The 19,875-nt window shown below is 37.6% G+C and overlaps 3 protein-coding genes across 3 annotated transcripts; all 3 read right to left on the bottom strand.

Moving 5' to 3' along the window:
* Positions 1–1,483: 1,483 nt before the first annotated feature.
* On the bottom strand, positions 1,484–1,957 carry LOC149005804 (uncharacterized). Its single transcript, XM_089135995.1, has one exon. The coding sequence runs from the start codon at positions 1,955–1,957 to the stop codon at positions 1,484–1,486; it is 474 nt and encodes a 157-aa protein (XP_088992121.1).
* A 2,280-nt stretch (positions 1,958–4,237) lies between these two features.
* On the bottom strand, positions 4,238–8,351 carry LOC149005803 (pre-mRNA-splicing factor SPF27 homolog). Its single transcript, XM_089168421.1, has 6 exons — positions 7,995–8,351; positions 6,637–6,812; positions 5,602–5,685; positions 4,827–4,896; positions 4,595–4,728; positions 4,238–4,506 (listed from the first exon to the last, which is right to left on the bottom strand). The coding sequence occupies exons 1-6, from the start codon at positions 8,232–8,234 to the stop codon at positions 4,449–4,451; spliced, it is 762 nt and encodes a 253-aa protein (XP_089024547.1). The 5' UTR covers positions 8,235–8,351; the 3' UTR covers positions 4,238–4,448.
* Positions 8,352–10,661: 2,310 nt separating this feature from the next.
* On the bottom strand, positions 10,662–18,316 carry LOC149005802 (pre-mRNA-splicing factor SPF27 homolog). The gene is made up of 6 exons (XM_089168420.1): positions 17,958–18,316; positions 13,791–13,966; positions 12,663–12,746; positions 11,882–11,951; positions 11,650–11,783; positions 10,662–11,561 (listed from the first exon to the last, which is right to left on the bottom strand). Exons 1-6 carry the CDS (start codon positions 18,195–18,197, stop codon positions 11,504–11,506), a joined length of 762 nt encoding a protein of 253 aa, XP_089024546.1. The 5' UTR covers positions 18,198–18,316; the 3' UTR covers positions 10,662–11,503.
* Between the last annotated feature and the right edge of the window lie 1,559 nt (positions 18,317–19,875).

The following is a 19,875-nucleotide window of genomic DNA, read 5'->3' as shown; positions in this document are numbered from 1 at the left end:
ACAATCTGACCAGCCGCCTAATGGGGCAGCAAGGTAGTCAATCAACCGCCCTGACCAAATGCCTTTACCAACCGCCCCTAGTACTTTTTAATACTTAGGTGGTTTTTCAGTCTGGTTGGACCCACATGCTTGTACAACCTAAGGATCATGCTAAAGGCTTATACTTAGACCAAGGCACCTCCCAATTCGGTGGAAATATGTAGGGGACATGCAATGCTCATTGAGAGCTGGCTATTGGATGGCCGCTCACTGGAGCACTGCAGAGGATTTGAATCCTAGGATTCTACTCCTTTACATTTCTTCGTTACATATTGACATATGGTATGCTACAAGTAAATATTTATGACAACAAATGAATCATAATTTTAGGATGGCGAACCCTTCTACTTTAGTTCATATAATGTTTTTTTCCGGAAGCTATAAGAAATGCATCTCGGGTACACCAATTAGTAAGGATGAGAGGATCAATGTTAGGTCCCCAAGGAAAAAAATGATTGATTTACCTATTCAAAGCAATTTATGCAAAGGATGTTCTTTAACAGAATATATCATTTCCTGCAACGGATTCCGCAAGGGGGTTGTGAATACTATTTTCCGAACATCAAATGTCGGATACCTCACGCAGGGGCTTGTTGAAATAGTTCAACATATTGTTGTCCATAGAACAAATTGTGGCACCATCAAAAGTATTTTTGTGAATCCTCTAAATAAAATGATGGTGGAAAGAATTTTTATCCAAATCGGCCATATATTGATAGATGATATATATATATATATATGGGTCCACGATCCATTGCCACCCAAATTCAAGATATCAGGATTGGGCATATCAATTGTTTCATAACACGTTGAGTTATTTTATTAGTTTCGAATGTAAACCCCGTACAACATGTGTAGTGAAACAATATCAAGGAAACACTATGTGCTCTCTCATTGGGGAGTTGGTCTGAACTCTCTATGGCAAGGGGTTACTCACCTCACTTTTTCACGTCATAGTAGGGATGGGACCCTCTGAATTCTGACAAAATGAAATAGATGTGGGGATCGCTAGTAGACTCCAGATTGGTCCTCTTAATATGTGGTAGAGGCATAGACATCTATCTAGCATACCTATAACTATCGAGTAGAGAACCCAACTCAAACATTTATAGTCTAAATTTTATCAATCATCAATGTTCAAAAGTGGGTCTCACTCCTTAATGTATGAATGAGACGTGAAGGATGGGCAATCTTCCTCAGACTTGAGACTACCGGGTCTTGCTTCCTATTATCGTTGACTAGGCAAGCAAAGCACCTATTAATTTGCTAGCTGACTTGAGCATTTCTTGAATTGCAGGCTTCAAAATGGAATAAACAAATGGTGTATGAAAGTGCTAAAGGAATCTCCATTATATAATTTATGTACTACAGGTATACAAAAGAATCGTCAGCTGTTACATGGCCATGATATCGTAGTTATAAGTTACAAAAATCATAGCATTACTTAGTTGTTGAAATGAAACCCAGAAAAGATCCCATTTGTTACATTCATCAACTGTAACATGATCATGAATGTAGATGTTGGAACACTCAATGCAAGCAGTGCCATCATTCCAAGAGCAAAACTGGGTCTTGTATTCATCAATTGCGACTGCAAAACCCCAACTACTCTGCAAATAGTTGCATCATAGCTTGTATAATACTTCTTCTCCCATTCCATCCAATCCTTCGGTGGCTCATAATTCCTCTCCTCCATCTTCGTCTCATGAATTCTTCTTCTCAACACTATCATGCTCTCATCCACAAGCCTTCCGCCGTAACCCCAATCGCATTCCTCTCTTCTCATGGCAGAAACTAGTACCTTTCGTCGCCGGAAACCCAATCTCTGTTTTCTTGAAGCTGCAAATGTAGAAGTAGATGGTGAGGGAGGAAGAACAGGGGTTGATGAAGACGAACACAAACAAGAAGTAGCTTTCATAGCTCCTTACGAACTTCAAAGGACGAAAGATTTGATCTTTGAGACTGTTGTTGGGATATTTTGTGATGTTATCTGGGTTTGATGATTTCATTCTCTGTATTTATAGATAGAATAGAATTGAAGTGCAACGAATCGGGGTTTGAGAATTTAAACTTGATAACCGTTCGAACGCCGTGTGGGGTGACGTTCACTTTGCTTGGCATCTTCCGCGTTATATCCAGGATTTTGCACATCTAAGATCTGTATCCACCGCCACCGTTAGAATGATTTTTTTTTTTTAAAAGAAAATTCTGTAAAATTAATATAAAAAAATTGAAACACATCAGAATAACGGAATATTGCCACGTGGTTATGTGTGGGGGCATCTTGGGAATTGCAGTTTGACTTTTTGGATTTTTTTTCTGGCGCTGAACCATTAAGCGTGATTTTAGGTTGTGAGACGGGACATTTTGGTCGAGATCTGTGAGGTCGGCTGGTTTATCAATTTATTAAAGAGAAAAAAAAGACATTTTTCAAAATTTGTGTTTAGTATAATAATCAAGTTCGTATATAAATTGGGAAGTTGTTTCTCTATGGAATCCATTACTATGCTGACGGTGTGGGAGCCGTGCATACTTGGAGGTCTGGGAAGATACTACCGGACTCGCCAAATGGGTAAAGATTCTGGAAACAAAGAAACCGTGTGTAGCAATGGAAAGTGACTTAGAAACTTCGAATTAGTTATTTAGGAACTCCCTTAAGTGGGGCCGGTCCGGCAGAGAAATGATAAGGGTGGTGGTGGCCAATAAGAGGAGCAAGTGTGGTAGTTTTTGACAACAGTGAGTGGTTTTGATAAGTTGTGGGAAGAAAATAGGTGAAGAGAGAATCATTTCACCCACTTAAGAGTTTAGTATAAGATGAACAAATACAATGATAGTTTGATAAATTAATGTTAAGAAGGTATTTTGGTCATTCAAAATGATATTTTAGTTTACGATAAATTGCATATAAACCCTCCTACGTTTGCAGCCCGTAAAAAAATCAGCTATATTTTTATAGATGTCTTCTACTATTAAGAATTAAAAGTTATAAATGGAGAGCTTTGTAGAAGCAAAGGGCACTTCTAATTGATGTTTTTTTAGGGGGTAGAAGATGTAGTTGATTGCAAACAAAACGTCTATATGTAATTTGCCCTTTTAAAAAAGACAAAAGCCCCTCCTCTCTCTCGTATTTTTTGCTTTCATACTTATACAAATTAGTCATATTGTAACACTTATTATACAAGTAAAGTGTGATGGTCATACTCACTTATTTAGCCAAATTATTGAAAAAGTACTATTTTGCCAGATGGACTGATTATATTTGGTACATGTCCGTACCCAAACCATTGCCATACATATTCGTACAATCGTACTTACTATAAGTACGGCGATAAATGCATACTTAATGTACAATAAAATGCCGTTTTTTCATTTCAGATACGCGTATTTATTAATCATGCTCAATTTAATTTAGCATGATCCAAATATATGCAAAATTTACGCATGGCAAAACTTTCTTCTTAGTATTTATGACCAGAATTGGAATATGTTTCTATTGAGGAAGGATGTAAGAGAGGGAAAAGATGCAAATGTGACTCACTCACTCTGGAGTCTGGATAAATATTTGCCTCTGGGATGATTTTAAGATTTCCTTGCACATATAGGAAGATCACATGCATTGATGATAAGTCTGTTTCTCCTTGCATTTTCTTAAAGTTTCTTTTAAATCCTTTTTGAAACCCGTAAAATTGCTATCTTCTATATTTCTGCCATTGATAGTAATTTCATTCGTCTTTTAGTAGGAATCTATGTACATTTTTTCCCCAACTAAACCCCATCTCAATCTTCTGTAGCTTTTCTTGATGAAGTGCTGCTGATTCACATACTCTTGCATTAAACAAAGACATCCACTTGGAGATTCCTCACCAAGTAGAGAAATAGTTAGACAAACGTTTACATATTTTTAATCATCTACAGATTGGAGGACACACCTATTTCAATCTGAGAGATGAAAAAAATATGTATACAAAGAATAGAGCCTCAAAGCAATTGAATCAACAACTTGAGCCTCTCAATCCATAAAGTGGTTTTCCTCTAGAATATGCACTAATTTAAATTTCAGGTTTTTGGGCATTCTCACTCTGCTCACTTGAAGGATCAAGCGACAGCACTACCCTACAGGTCACTAAAGAGTGACAGAATAATATGATACAGATTTGAAGAAAGCTAAATGACAAGAAATACAGGCCAAAAATGATGGTGATTGTCATGAAGAAAACATGCGAATGGCTTCAACTGATAATTTGACCGTAAACAGACTTCAATTGCAAACTAAAATCAGCATACCCAACACCTTTCAGTTTAAGAAAATGCGTAGCTGAGTTCACTTTGAGTACACTCTAATTAACTCCTTAAATAGCAGCTTCACAATGTACTGACAAAATGCATAGCTGGAACTACTCCACATTACCTCAATGTTCTGAGTGCATCAAAGAGCCATTCTCCATGTTAGCCTCCAAGTTCCAGCCTCTGAAAGAACAAAAGTCTCATATTCAAAACTAATAGAACCATAGTTTACAGGATGGCTAAGAGTAGAGATAGTAAACATTGACTAGACCTTTCTGCAGCCTCAATTCTAAGTTCTTCAATTTCATTTTCAATCTTAGCACAAGCGGCTTCTATAGCTATGTTCTTCTCACAGAGCTCCTTCCATTGCACAGACAAAGTATTGAGTTCAACTGCAGTGCTTTGCTGTTCATAACAAGAAGTATGGACTTGTCAATATGCACAAGCAACAACTGGACCTTCTCAGGAGAGAAAGTGTCAAAGATTCTTAGCACAAGCATCACCTGATGATATTTCCTTTCACAGTTAACAACTTCAATCCTTTCGTTGTACTTCATTGCAATTGCTTGCATCCTGTGAAAGGGCATAAAAATTTTGAGATAATATAGATCAAATATAGAATGGAGTGTGAACAAGAAGATGAAACACTCAGGTTCATTTAAGAAATGTAAGGCCTATTGGACAACTTCCACATCCAAACTCTTCAGACGTACGAGGCCAGATACTCACTATCAAGCAGACGCAGGAGGAAAAGAAAAAAGAGATTTTTTTCTGTGTGGGGGGGGGGGGGGGGGATTTCATATTTCCTCTTATAGAGCTGACCAACCTGATCTCGCCTTCCCTATACTGACAGAAAAGTATGCTGGATGTAATTTCTAATGGAGGCTGTATTACTATATTTAAGATCTTGGTATTGACAGCATCAATTTCCTTAAAGGGCTTTAACAAATAATATGAAAGCTGCACACAACTGAAATTTGGTACACTAGCAACCTATCTATTGACTGGTATGGTGTGATCTCCACCTATGGTTGATACCCCAAGGAACAGGCTAATCATTGTTACCTGGGGCCTTTCCTCCTCCCTCCAGTCTTCCTCTTGAAGGCTGGTCCCCCACCCCCAAAAATACCCCTAATACATTCTCTTTCCTTTGTTTTAATATAATCTTTTTTATTGACCAAAATAAAAAAATTAACTGGTACAAGGGCAGAAAATTGAAAATAAGCATTCCTCTTATGATTCCATGCAAAAGACTGATTCACAGGGTTCAGAATGAACCTGAACAAGAACTTCTCCAGCTGTTGATTGTACACTTTCCAAACATCAGCACCATGCTTTGACATCAAGTCCAGATTCTCTAATCTGCAAAACTAACAAGTAAATTCACCATTGGAAGATAAATGTATATAATGCTTATAGACATCTTGCATATATTAATGGAATCAGTAATTAGAGTCTCCTTCAGTAAGAGCAGTTTTAAGAATCTACATTTGAAGATAAATGTCTCTCCCTTTCTTTTCTTTTTTTTTTTAAATAAAAATTTCAACACTTGGTAATGAGCTAACAGAAAACAGAGATCTTTTTCATATAAGACTATAACATCAAGCAAGCAATCGATATAACATGAGTTTCTTGGAATCAATTTTGCTCAAACTAAGCCCGATACTTATGTAATCCAAGTAGACAAGCACAGAGAATATATTTAAATCATTTTAGAGGGTTGATACATGTTGACTCAGGTTCCCTTCTCCACTTTCAGGCATCACTTTAATCTTATGTTTCAAGTTTCCCAAAGTAGAGGTAATTATAGTCATAAAGCCTACTCATCATTAACAAAACGAAATAAAATACGACTTTTTTTTTTTTTTTTTTTTGGGGGGGGGGTGTAGTGTTGGGGGCTGGGGGTTGTGGTTAAGGTACCCCCACAAGGAACACCATCCAAAACACATAATAAAAGGACATATAATAACCCCTTTTTCTATACAAAATTGACTAAAATAAGGAATTCATGGTAGTCCTGATGTCAATATGGGGGCAGAAGCAGAAAACTGTGATGGCAGAAGGGAATGATACAATAGTGATATCCTGGGACATCTTTGCCTCTGTAACTCAAGTTTTCGATTTTTCTTTGTCCACGCTTATTTGCTTGGGGGCTAGGTCTGTATGCTTTCCTCTTCCTTTGACTAGTAAACCATTCACTAGGGTAAAGAAATTAGAACAAACATTAAAAAGTAGAAAAGGAAAGTCTTACAGTGGAGGCATACTAAAAGGAGCAATATCAGCTGCCAAAGGTCTCAGATCATCAATAAATACCTTATTATTTGATGTTGTAACAAGCCACGAGCATGTCCAAGGACAGGCTTCCATGCTTCAACATCATTACGTTTATTTACAGGAGGTGGTTCTATTCCAAATCGAGACCTCTCCCATGCAGCACGAGACTTTCCTGCCTTCACATGTTCATATTCTCTAGCAAGCATAGGGTGGTTCTGTGGAGTAACTTTAAGGATTAGATAGAAAATAATAATATGTTTCTTCCAACAGTTCACTGTTGCTCTGTACTTTAAATCTTGAATATGTAATATGGTTAGAGCACTAAATTCACATTCTTTAGCAAACAGTGCAGAACTGCAACAGTCAACAGTGAGGTACCAAGCTGATACAAGCTTCTTTACAGTAGCATCCTTCCCTAAAAAGGACAATACTAACTGAAATACTGCAATACTTATGGTTTCTCTAAATGCTTCTAACATAAAATAATGAAGTAAGAAGCTTTGGAGTGTAATATATCGATCATTCAAAATGTGTGCAGACAGAAAGCAAATGGGTTACAAGAAGAAAGAAGAGTTCCAAAAACTCAAGACTTCAGTACAGGATTAGTTAGATTCTTAGTTTCCTGGAATGACAGGAAATTATATCTTTTTCACATCAGATCTCAGGGAATCCACATGGATGACTTTGGCTTCTGGTGATTCGTTCTTCTCAAATCAAAATAGACATTTCAATGGGAGCACCTGTAGGGCCACGCATGTGCAGTGGTGGAGTTTAAGCTGTCAATAGCATCGAGTGTGAGAAATGAGTGTGATCCTCATCCCATTTTTAAGTTAAGTGTTCAGCTATGAAGTTAAAATTATTGAAAGAGACTTCGATGCATACTGACATAACTTTAACATATTTGCAACTTTTACTTATATGATCAATGCTTTGATCATCTTATTTAGTGGTCAGTCCAGTAGACCTGCTAAACCCAACTAAAGGGTCAGCTGCAGGATTCCTATTTTTCTGACCAGCTCTATTCAATGTCATTCTTTACTAATCCTAGGCTATGCATTTCTCTTGTCATCACTTCTCCCAGTTATTTTAGGTTTATCCTAGCTCAGTTAGCTCCTCCAATCTAAATCAAATTAATGCTCCAAAGAGGAGCATTCAATGCCTCTTCTATAAAAGTCCAAACCACCTCAATTGACAATTTCACAATTTTTGAGTTCATAGCTGCCCACTTTTCCTTTACAGGGAATTCTCTGAATCGAGTTTACCAGTTAGTTTACAGAGTTTCACATCAATTTGTATAGAGAACTAGAAAACCCTAAGTGAAACTGGAGAAGGACAAACGATGGTGAAACTGTAAAATCCTAAAACCAGAGGACGAAAATAGTGCAGTGTGTTAATACCTCGAAATTCAATTCGGGAAAAGGAGGGAGTTCCTTGAGGAAATCAGACGGCTTCTTAGTGCTGCGGCGCATCTCCTCCTCCACCAATCTATCGACTTCTTCTTTGATATTAGGGTTACCATAATCATCATCGATGTATGGCAGTGCATCTACGAAATCTTCTTGCGAAGCTACCGACCAACTTGGCCGTGAGGAATCCGGCGGTGCTTCCAGCATTAGTACATCACCTTTGTTCGCCATTGCTTATTTTCTTTGCTCGACACTCGCAGTTGCAGACTCGCTAAGAAACCCTCCTACAGAGTTGTTAATCTTAATGAGCCTGCGTCGTCTCCCCCATTGGGGAGACATGTCTGTGCTCCCCCCGACGGCCGTTGAAAAGGGTTGAGGGTGATAGTTTATTTTTTTTAATATTTTATTATTTTTTATTTGTGAGTGGTACATAAATTTTGAACCGAGTATTCCCATCTGGGAAAATAATTTTTTTTTTTTTTGGGTATAAATCTGGGGAAATAATCTGCACTCCTGTTAATGGAGGTCGGAGGAAAATCTTTGTTCAAGATGATATACTCTGCTATTATCCGCGGAGGTCTATTACTTACTCGTCTCTCGTCTTTCGCAGCAACTCTTTTATGGCGATCTCTCTCAACCTTTATCCGTCTATCGTAATTAGGGGTGTAAACGGATCGGATTCAGATCGGATAGTAGTATATTCATATCTGCATCCTATTATATTCGGACGGATTCGGATAATATTCTATTGGTTTTTCGGACGAATTCTGTCGGATTCGGATGATAATCGGATAGTTATTTTGTTAAGTAACTTCTTCTAAATGGGCATGAATATAGATTGAATACAAATTTTCGACTATCTATTTACATCTTTACCTTTTTATTTGTGAGAGCTAGGTTTGAAATTTAAGAATTTAACAATTTTAGTAGTTATTTTAGTAGAAAATCTAGAAAAATAGTCACATATCGTAGGTAAAATTTATAAAAATAAGAAAAATAAATCTAAATAAGCAACTTAATTGGATAATTTAATCGGACGGATAATATTCGGTAAGAAAGAGGTGATACCATATCCACATCCTATTAATAATCGGATGGATTCGGATATCCTTAAATGGATGCGGATGCAAATTCGGAAGCAAATTTCAGTTATCCATTTACACTCCTAATCGTAACGATCCAGCTTCAAAAGAGGTAAAAACGAGTGGAAAAAAAAAAAACAAGGATTTCTCTCGAATACCCTATCTAAAATCTATTTGACAAAGTACATATCCGTGGATGTGTTTATTGGTAGTTGAATTAAAATTTGATTGTTCTTATATTTCAAGGTTAATTTGACAAAGACAAAGATTAACGATGACTTTTCTCCCCGGACGGTTTTACCACCACAAAATCGGTGGGCCTCACAGCTAAAAAATTTAAAAAAATAATAAAATTAAAAAAAAACTCCCATCACCCACCCCTGGCCCCTTGTATTTTGGGGTGGAAAAGCCATCAGGGAGGGGGAAGGGAAAAGTGTGGTAGGGACAGAGGATTATAGTCATGACTTCCTTGAATTTTATGACTCTATAATAAGCATATCAATCATCACAAGTGAACATAATAAGCATATCTAGTATTATAATCCAGTAGTCATCCAGTAGTCAGCTCTCAATAAGTGTCATGGGTCCCTTTTCCATTTTGACCATTGGATTATGATATTTTTAAATTAGCCTAACCGCTTTAGTCATTTCGGTGAGATTTCGAGTTTAGTAGTTTGTTTCTTAATCTAAGAGTCCACGATATCTCATTTAACAATTCAGTGCGTTATACAATATGAGCTGTTGATATCAAAATCTCGATCCAACGGTCAAAATTTTCGTTTTATGACTCAACCCAAGCAAAATAAAAATCATGGCCAAAGGTGTGGTAAGTTAAAGCGGTTAAAGATTCAACTTCCCTAGGAGAGGTCTTGGGTTCGCACCCACTCGGCGGCATTAAAGCTCACCCCCTGAGGAAGTAAATCGTGGTGCGCGCAAGCTGGCCGGATGAACCTCAGTTCAAAAAAAAATAAAAAAAAATAAAAAAATGTAATTATTGCTGTAAGGTCGGCTGACTTGTCATTTTCTTAAGGAGAAAACAAAACATTTTCTCAATAATTGTAATTTAGAAAATATATATAAGCACACAATCTGGACTCGACCGGCCAGTCGGTTCCGTTGTGGGAGCCTAGTTTACTTGGGACTCCTTAAGTAGGGCCGGTTCGGCATGGAAATGGTGACGGTAGGGGTGGCCAATAAGGAGAGAGGGTGAATAGGTGAAGAGAAAATCATTTCACCCACTAAAGAGTCAAGAGACAAGTTTTAGGAAAAAGATAGGTGAAGAGAAAATCATTTCACCCACTAAAGAGTCAAGAGTATGAAATGCGCAGATATAATGTAAATTAATATTATGAAGGTATTCTGATCATTTCAAAATGATATTCTAATTTAGGACATGTTGTTTTTTCAATTATACATTTGGCCTACACATATTTACTAATCATGCTCAATTTAATTTAGCGTGATCCAAATTTGAGGAAAATTTACGCAAGGCAAAACATTCTTCTTAGTATTTATGATCAGAATTGGAATATGCTTCCATTAAGGATGAAAGAGAGGGAAAAGATGCAAATGTGACAAACTGACTCTTGGCTCTCTGGGATAATTTTAAGATTTCCTTGCTCATATAGGAAGATCACATGCATTGATGATAAGTCTGATTCTCCTTGCATTTTCATAAAGTTTCTTTTAAATCCTTTTTAAAACCCGTAAAATTGCTATCTTGTATATTTCTGCCACTGATATTAATTCTATTCGTCTTTTAGTAGGAATCTATTTTCCCTACTAAACCCGACCTCAATCTTCTGTAGCTTTTCTTGATGAAGTGCTGCAGATTCACGTACTCTTGCATTAAACGCATCCACTTGGAGATTACTCACCAAGTAGAGAAACAGTTAGACAAACTTTTATATATTTTAATCATCTACAGATTGGAGGACACACCTATTTCAATCTGAGAGATGAAAAAATATGTATACAAAGAATAGAGCCTCAAAGCAATTGAATCAACAACTTGAGCCTCTCAATCCATAAAGTGGTTTTCCTTTAGAATATGCACTAATTTAAATTTCAGGTTTTTGGGCATTCTCACTCTGTCACTTCAAGGATCAAGCGACAGCACTACCCTACAGGAACCTAAAGAGTGACAGAATAATATGATACAGATTAGAAGAAAGCTAAAAGACAAGAAATACAGACCAAAAATGATGGTGATTGTCATGAAGAGAATGTGTGAATGGCTTCAGCTAATGATTTGACCTTAAACAGACTTCAATTGCAAACTAAAATCAGCATACCCAACACCTTTCAGTTAAGAAAATGCGTAGCTGAGTTCACCTTTGAGTACAATCTAATTAACTGCTTAAATAGCAGCTTCACAATGTACTGACAAAATGCATAGCTGGACTACTCCACATTACCTCAATGTTCTGGGTGCATCAAAGAGCCATTCTCCATGTTACCCTCCAAGTTCCAGCCTCTGAAAGGACAAAAGTCTCATATTCAAAACTAATAGAACCATAGTTTACTGGACAGTTAAGAGTAGAGATAGTAAACATTGACTAGACCTTTCTGCAGCTTCAATTCTAAGTTCTTCAATTTCATTTTCAATCTTAGCACATGCGGCTTCTATGGCTATGTTCTTCTCACAGAGCTCCTTCCATTGCACAGACAAGGTATTGAGTTCAACTGCAGTGCTTTGCTGTTCATAACAACAAATATGGACTTGTCAATATGCACAAGCAGCAACTGGACCTTCTCAGGAGAGAAAGTGTCAAAGATTCTTAGCACAAGCATCACCTGATGATATTTCCTTTCACGGTTAACAACTTCAATCCTTTCGTTGTACTTCATTGCAATTGCTTGCATCCTGTGAAAGGGCATAAACATTTTGAGATAATATAGATCAAATATAGAATGGAATGTGAACAAGAAGATGAAACACTCAGGTACATTTAAGTAATGTAAGGCCTATTGGACAACTTCCACATCCAAACTCTTCAGACGTATGAGGCCAGATATTCACTATCAAGCAGACGCAGGAGGAAAAGAGAAAAGGGTTCTTTTTTTTTTTTTTTGGGGGGGGGGGGGGGGGGGGGGAGATTTAATATTTCCTCTTCCCTACACTGACAGCAAAGTATGCTGGATATAATTCCTAATGGCGGCTATATTACTATATTTAAGATCTTGGTATTGACAGCATCAACTTTCTGAAAGAGCTTTAACAAATAATATGAAAGCCGCACACAACTGAAATTTGGTATACTAGCAACCTAACTATTGACTGGAATGGTGTGATCTCCCCCTATGGTTGATACCCCCAAGGAATAGGCTCATTGTTGTTACCTAGGGCCTTTCCTCCTCCCTCCGGTCTTCCTCTTGAAGGCTGGTCGCCCCCCCCCCCACACCCCACCTGCCCCCCCCCAAAAAAAAAACCCTAGTACATTCTCTTTCCTTTGTTTTAATATAGTTTTTTATTGACCAAAATAAAAAATTAACTGGTACAAGAGCAGAAAATTGAAAATTAGCATTGCTTTTATGATTCCATGGAAAAGAGTGATTCACAGGGTCCAGAATAAACCTGAACAAGAACTTCTCCAGCTGTTGATTGTACACTTTCCAAACATCAGCACCATGCTTTGACATCAAATCCAGATTCTCTAATCTGCAAAACTAAAAAGTAAATTCACCACTGGAAAATAAATGTCTATACTGCTTGTAGATAGATACCTTGCATATATTAATGAAATCAGTAATTAGAGTCTCCTTCAGTAAGAGCAGCTTTAAGATTCTACATCTGAAGATATTGATAGATAAGGCAGAAAGTTTAAGATTTAAAATCAGTAAGCCCCCTCTCCCCTTCTTCTCTCTTTTTTTATTTTATTTTTTTTTTATTCTGAATTTTTTTTTTTAAATAAAAATATCAACACTTACTAATGAGCTAACAGAAAACAGAGATCCTTTTTATATAAGACTATAACATCAAGCAAGCAATCAATGCTTACATACAACATGAGTCTCTTGGAATCAATTTTGCTCAAACTGAGCCCGATACTTATGTTTTCCAAGTAGACAAGCACAGAGAATATATTTAATTCATTTAGAGGGTTGATACATGTTGACTCAGGTTCCCTACTACACTTTCAGGCATCACTTTAATCTTATGTTCCAAGTTTCCCAAAGTAGAGGTAATTATACTCATAAAGCCTAATCATCTTTAATAAAACGAAATAAAATACGATTTTCATTTTTTTATTTTTATTTGGGGGGGGGGTGTGTGGAGTGTTTGGGGGGGGGGGGGTTGTGGTTAAGGTACCCCCACAAGGAACACCATCCAAAACTCATAATAAAAGGACATATAATAACCATCTTTTTCTGTACAAAATTGACTAAAATAAGGAATTCATGTTAGTCCTGAAGTCAATATGGGGCAGAAGCAGAAAACTGTGATGGCAGAAGGGAATGATACAACAGTGATATCCTGGGACATCTTTGCCTCTGTAACTCAAGTTTTCAAATTTTCTTTGTACATGCTTATTTGCTTGGGGGCTAGGTCTGTAAACTTTCCTCTTCCTTTGACTAGTAAACCATTCACTAGGATAAAGAAATTAGAACAAACATTAAAAAGTTGAAAAGGAAAGTCTTACACTGGAGGCATAATAAAAAGAGCAATATCAACTGCCAAAAATCTCAGATCATCAATAAATACCTTATTATTTGATGTTGTAACAAGCCACGAGCATTTCCAAGGACAGGCTTCCATGCTTCAACATCATTACGTTTATTTACAGGAGGTGGTTCTAGTCCATATCGAGACATCTCCAGTGTAGCAGGAGGCTTTCCTGCCTTCACACGTTCATATTCTCTAGCAAGCATAGGGTGGTTCTGTGGAGTAACTTTAAGGATTAGATAGAAGATAAATATATGTTTCTTCCAACAGTTCACTGTTGTTCTGTACTTTTAAATCTTGAATATGTATCATGGTTAGAGCACTAAGTTCACATTCTTTAGCAAACAGCACAGAACTGCAACACAGTCAACAGTGAGGTAAAATCATCACACCACGCTGATACAAGCTTCTTTACAGTAGCATCCTTTCCTAAAAAGGACAATTCTAACTGAAATAGTGCAATACTTATGGCTTCTCTAAATGCTTCTAACATTAAATAATGAAGTAAGAAGCTCTGGAGTGTAATATATGCATCATTCAAAATGTGTGCAGACAGAAAGCAAACGGGTTACAAGAAGAAAGAAGTGTTCCAAAAACTCAAGACTTCAGTACAGGATTAGTTGGATTCTTAGTTTCCTGGAACCACAGGAAATCATATCTTTTTCACATCAGATCTCAGGGAGTCCACATGGATGACTTTGGCTTCTGGGTGATCCGTTCTTCTCAAATCAAAATAGACATTTCAATGGGGGCATCTGTAGAGCCACGCATGTGCAGTAGTGGAGTTTAAGTTGTCAATAGTGTCAGTGGGAGAAATGAGTGTGATTCCCATCCCATTTTTAAGTGTTCAGCTATGAAGTTAAAATTATTGAAAGAGACTTCCATGCATACTGACATAACTTTAACATACATGCAAATTTTACTTATATGATCAATGCTTTGATCATCTTATTTAGTGGTTACTCCAGTAGACCTGCTAAACCCGACTAAAGGGTCAGCTACAGGATTGCTATTTTATCGACCAGCTCTATTCAATGTCATTCTTTACTAATCCTAGGCTATGCATTTCTCTTGTCATCACTTCTCCCAGTTATTTTAGGTTTATCCTAGCTCAGTTAGCTCCTCCAATCTAAATCAAATTCATGCTCCAAAGTGGAGCATTCAATGCCTCTTCTGCAAATGTCCAAGCCACCTCAATTGACCATTTCACAACTTATCATGAATCAAAATTGCTCCTACATTAGGTCTAATTTGTTCATTCCTAACTTTATCTTTTCTAGTTTTATAATTCGTTCTTCTCAATATCCTCATTCAGCTACACTAAGCTTGTCATATGTTGTTTCTTATTGCCCAACATTTTCAGCCCCAGATGTCATTGCTACTAATATAGCTGTTCTATAAAATGCTTCTTTGAGTTTTAGCGTAAGGTCAATCACATAACTTTGGATGATATATCCCTTGACTTCATCAACTAATGTGAACCCAGGTCTAGGGTTCACTATCAGGATCCTCTTCAATGGTTGCAGAAGCTAATTGGGGTTCTCAAGGGTCTTGATTAAGGGTTTAAAGGTCCTAAAAGGCTGCCGGAATTAAGGGAAAGGTCTGAAAATAGCAGTATTCTAAATTCAAATTCAAAATTTGAATTTGGAGGGAAGTTTAGGGTTTGGCTGGGATGGAGGGGAGGGCTGTGCTGCTGGTTCAGAGGGGGTATGGTGCTGTAATTGGATTTCCAGAAGTCCAGAAAAGATCTGAGAAGATGAGGGTAGGAATTGGGAAGTTCTGAAATTTGAGGAAAAATTCAAATTTTCTGCAACTCTTCCTTGGGAAGAAGATGAAGTGCAGAAAATTAGGAATCAAAAAACCAGGGCTGCTTTGTGAATTTAGAGGCTAGGAGTTGGATCTACTGGCTGGGGCAATTCTAGGTGGGTATAACGAGGGCCTTTGGGGCAGGAATAGACGGAAACCTAAAGGGGCCGGGATGGGGTATTGCTAGGGGAAAAAGAGAGGGGCGGGAAGGGCACAGTGGTCTGGGGTTTGGATGGGTAGGAGCTGGAATAACAGGTGAAGGCTGCAAATGGACTGTACTTACTTGTGGTTAATTTCTGTCACTGGAGTTGCAGAAGAGAACATGAAAAGAATTTGCAGAAATCTCACACCAAATTAGCCGCAGGTTCAAGGGAATCCCACGACTCTGTTTCTCAAACTTTTAACTCATGTAATTAATCAAAACTGCTTTTACAAAGTAAACTTAGGCTATTTATAGCCCAATGACTCTATCTGACTCAAACAAGTAACTCCCTTCCTAATTTAACCAACTCCATGACTCGTTCCAACTGAACTTCAAACAAAAAATGACTTGACTCTTAACAACTTAGGACTCTAGCCAACTAAAGAGAAAGACTCCAGTGGACCCACAATTTCTGGCTGGACCTATCCCAGCCCTTTGAAACTCATCTTCGAGTTGGTAAAGACTAAAATACCCCTCCCTGGCTCACAGTTGGGCTTGGCTTTTTTTTTTGGGTGGGGGTGGGGGTATTTTAGTCTTTACCAAATGGGAGAAGGGTTGAATCCACTCATGGGCTAACCAAATGATTTTTCAAGTGGTTCAGGTTGAATCCACTCATAGAACCAGGATAACCGAACAGTTTTTTCAAACAGATTCATTTGTCAAAAACTCAAAATCAGGGTAACAAATGGTTTTTCAAACGGATTTACTAGTCAAAATCAGGAGAACCAAATAGTTTTTTTATTATGAATATGATCCTATAGAACCTAATTCCACAAAATCATGATTCTCAAGAAACATAATTCTAAAGCCGATTCCAGAGAATTGCGGAACAAAACACAGGCTAAAGGGGCAGGGATGGGGAATTGCTAGGGAAAGGGAGGGGGGCATGGTGGTCTGGGGTTGGGGTGGGTGGGAGCCGGAATAATAGGGGAAGGTTGGGAATGGATTGTACTACTTGTGATTGATTGCTGTTACTGGAGTTGCAGAAGAGAACACGAAAATAATTTGCAGAAATCTCACACTAAGCCAGCCGCAGGTTCAAGGGAATCCTACGACTCTGTTTCTCAAACTTTAACTCAATTCATTAATCAAAAATGCATTTACAAAGTAAACTTAGGCTATTTATAGCCCACTGACTCTATCTGACTCAAACAAGTAACTGGCTTCCTAATTTAATCAACTCCATGAGTCTTTCCAACTGAACTTCAAACAAAGAAAGGAAACAAATAATGACTTGACTATTAACAACTTAGGACTCTAACCAACTAAAAAGAAAGACTCAAATGGATCCACGATTTCTGGCTGGACCTATCGCAGCCCTTTCAAACTCGTCTTAGGGGTGGTATGGACTGAAAAACCCCTCCCTTGCTCACAGTTGGGCTTGGCCCATTTTTAGGGGTGGCTGGTCCTTTTACATCATCAACCCTAATGAATTTTCTGTGCAACACTTCATCAATCCCCAAATAATCTGATGCTCACTAACTTCCCTACATTTCTTTCTCTAATTGTTTGCAAACTTAGCTGTTCGCCAACAGCATCTGCTGGATATCAGGACAGGAATGCCAACCATGAGAATTTACCACCTTACTTTTTAGTCCATCCCCTAGCCATCAAACATTCAACTCATTAGTTTCCACCCTACTCTCACTCTCACTCTCACTCAACAACCACAGAGTAAGGGTTATCCTATATCATTTATTCTTCAATAAGTAGGACTAAGCCAACTTTCCTCTTACATATTGTATACTTCATCAATCACACCCTTTCTCTCACTATCACATCAACCCCCATGGTTTGCTGAGCTATCTTCAATCTTTCCACGAATTGCATTTAAGCCCTGTTCTTAAGTATTTCAATGAGATAACCTTATCCACATGAGACCTCAACAATGCTCAACCAAAAAAGGTCTTTTTTTTTCTCTTCTCTTTTCTTTTTTTCTTCTTTTGGGTTTGGGGGGGGGGGGGGGGGTAAAATGAGTGTTTTTCTCCCTCGGTGTAAAGGTTCACAATGAGTTCATAGCTGCCCACTTTTCCTTTACAGGGAATTCTCTGAATAGAGTTTACCAGTTAGTTTACAGAGTTTCACATCAACGGTGTATAGAGAACTAGAAAACCCTAAGTGAAACTGGAGAAGGAACAATGATGGTGAAATTTTAAAACCCTAAACCAGAGGAGGAAAATAGTGCAGTGTGTTAATACCTCGAAATTCAATCTGGGAACAGGAGGGAGTTCCTTGAGGAAATCAGACGGCTTCTTAGTGCTGCGGCGCATCTCCTCCTCCACCAGTCTATCGACTTCTTCTTTGACATTAGGGTTACCATAATCATCATCGATGTATGGCAGTGCATCTACGAATTCTTCTTGCGAAGCTATCGACCAACTTGGCCGTGAGGAATCCGGCGGTGCTTCCAGCATTAGTACATCACCCTTGTTCGCCATTGCTTACTTTCTTTGCTAGAAACTCGCAGTTGCAGACTCGCTAAGAAACCCTCCTACGGAGTTGTTAATGGAGGTCGGAGGAAAACCTTCGTAGAAGATGATATACTCTGCTATTACCCGTGGAGACAGTTTCCGAAGCGATGACTTGGATCGGTGGTTGGGCCCAAGTTTATGGATTATGAGTCCAAATTGGGCCTATCCTGCATTTGTTTTGGGCTCCTATGGGGCCTTATGGGCCAAAGACAACCTAAACAAACATCTTGAGCTATTGTTTATATATATATATATCATCGTATAAAAGCACGTCCTCTTTCGCGGCAAAATTTTTTTCCTTCTTATTCTTTGAAATATCTATAGTTTTGTACTGTCAATTTTTTACTTTATTTACTTTTGTGTGGATATTTTTAACATTTTGGTTACTAATAATAATATATAATATTTAATATAATAATTTAATATATATAGACCTAAAAAAAAATCCTCTTTAATTACTATCCTCTTCCTACGATTTATGTTTCTTACAATTAATGTTATGCATGGATTTGTCAAGTGAGCTTCAAACAAGAAGGAAGACGGAGCAAACTCTCAATATCAATCAAAGAAGTAAAGAAGAGTGAAAATAAATAAATAAAAACAAGGGTTTCTCTCTCGATATCTCTCAACTTTTATCGCATAATTGTTATGTCACAGCTTCAAAACAAGGGTTTCTCTCTCAAAGGGAAGATGAAATCGATTCTCAGTCTCTTTCAATCTCTCTCAATCTCGTAACAATCTAGCTTCAAAAGAAGTAAAAACAAGTGAACAAAAAAACAAGGGTTTCTCTCGAAGACCCTTTCTAAAATCTATTTGACAGAGAGTACCTATCCGTGGATGCGTTTATTGGTAGTTGAATTAAAATTTGATTCTTCTTATATTTTGGGGTTAATTGGAATTGCTCAAAATCGTATTTTATATTGATGAATACGGAAATGCATACACTTACTCTTTTATGAAAATTTTGCTGCTTGGAATTCCAATAATCGATCTCTTAATGCAACTCTGTGATTCACATATCCAAGACTGTCATTTTAGTAGGGAGCCCAAGAATGGACTTCTTGGATTTATTTATTATTTTCTGCGCATATGTTTTTATCATGTTTACTTCATTTTTTTTCTTGACTTTTAATCTCTATCAGTTGGAGCCATTGCTTTTTTGAAATTGTTGTTAGGAGGATCAAAAACTTGACTGTTTGAGAGACCTCCAAATCAAGCAAAGATCACAAATTATGAAGAAATTATCCTAGATTTTGTAGTTTGCTCAGCTACTCCAAGTTTTTCTTCAAGTTGTTGTATTTCTCCCAACAAAGCAAGTTTTATTAAGAGTTAATTACAATTGTTCATCGAAGAGTATTTCAATAAACAACGACAAGGGGTACAAGAACAGTGAAAATGGAAATCTAACAAAACAGAAGGCTAAAAAGGAATTAGTGCATACTTGTAAGAAATCATTGATCTTCAAGCCACTGTTTGACTGGCATCATTGGGTCATAATAAGATGCTAAAATTCTTATAAAGTTAAATCTATGTTGATATTTGTCAATGATGGGTTAGTAACGTGGTTAAAGGCCCAACCTCCCTAGGGAGATCTTGGGTTCGCACCCATTCGGCGGCATTAATTATATAAAAGCTCCCTAAATGA

Source organism: Hakea prostrata, chromosome 9 (genome assembly GCF_041222555.1).
Source record: "Hakea prostrata isolate BN-2017 chromosome 9, UWA_Hpros_2, whole genome shotgun sequence".
Classification (NCBI taxonomy): domain Eukaryota; kingdom Viridiplantae; phylum Streptophyta; class Magnoliopsida; order Proteales; family Proteaceae; genus Hakea; species Hakea prostrata.
This window is presented reverse-complemented; position numbering and strand designations above follow the sequence as displayed.

Coding starts and splice junctions, on each gene's coding strand:
- LOC149005804 (XM_089135995.1), bottom strand. CDS start 1,957: ATGAAAGCTACTTCTTGTTTGTGTTCGTCTTCATCAACCCCTGTTCTT.
- LOC149005803 (XM_089168421.1), bottom strand. CDS start 8,234: ATGGCGAACAAAGGTGATGTACTAATGCTGGAAGCACCGCCGGATTCC. Junction 4,897..5,601: donor CTGGAGAAGTTCTTGTTCAG/GTTCATTCTGAA, acceptor GCCCTTTCACAG/GATGCAAGCAATTGCAATGA. Junction 4,729..4,826: donor GTGAAAGGAAATATCATCAG/GTGATGCTTGTG, acceptor TGTTATGAACAG/CAAAGCACTGCAGTTGAACT.
- LOC149005802 (XM_089168420.1), bottom strand. CDS start 18,197: ATGGCGAACAAGGGTGATGTACTAATGCTGGAAGCACCGCCGGATTCC. Junction 13,967..17,957: donor TTCCCAGATTGAATTTCGAG/GTATTAACACAC, acceptor GTTACTCCACAG/AACCACCCTATGCTTGCTAG. Junction 12,747..13,790: donor TTACAACATCAAATAATAAG/GTATTTATTGAT, acceptor TTAGTTTTGCAG/ATTAGAGAATCTGGATTTGA.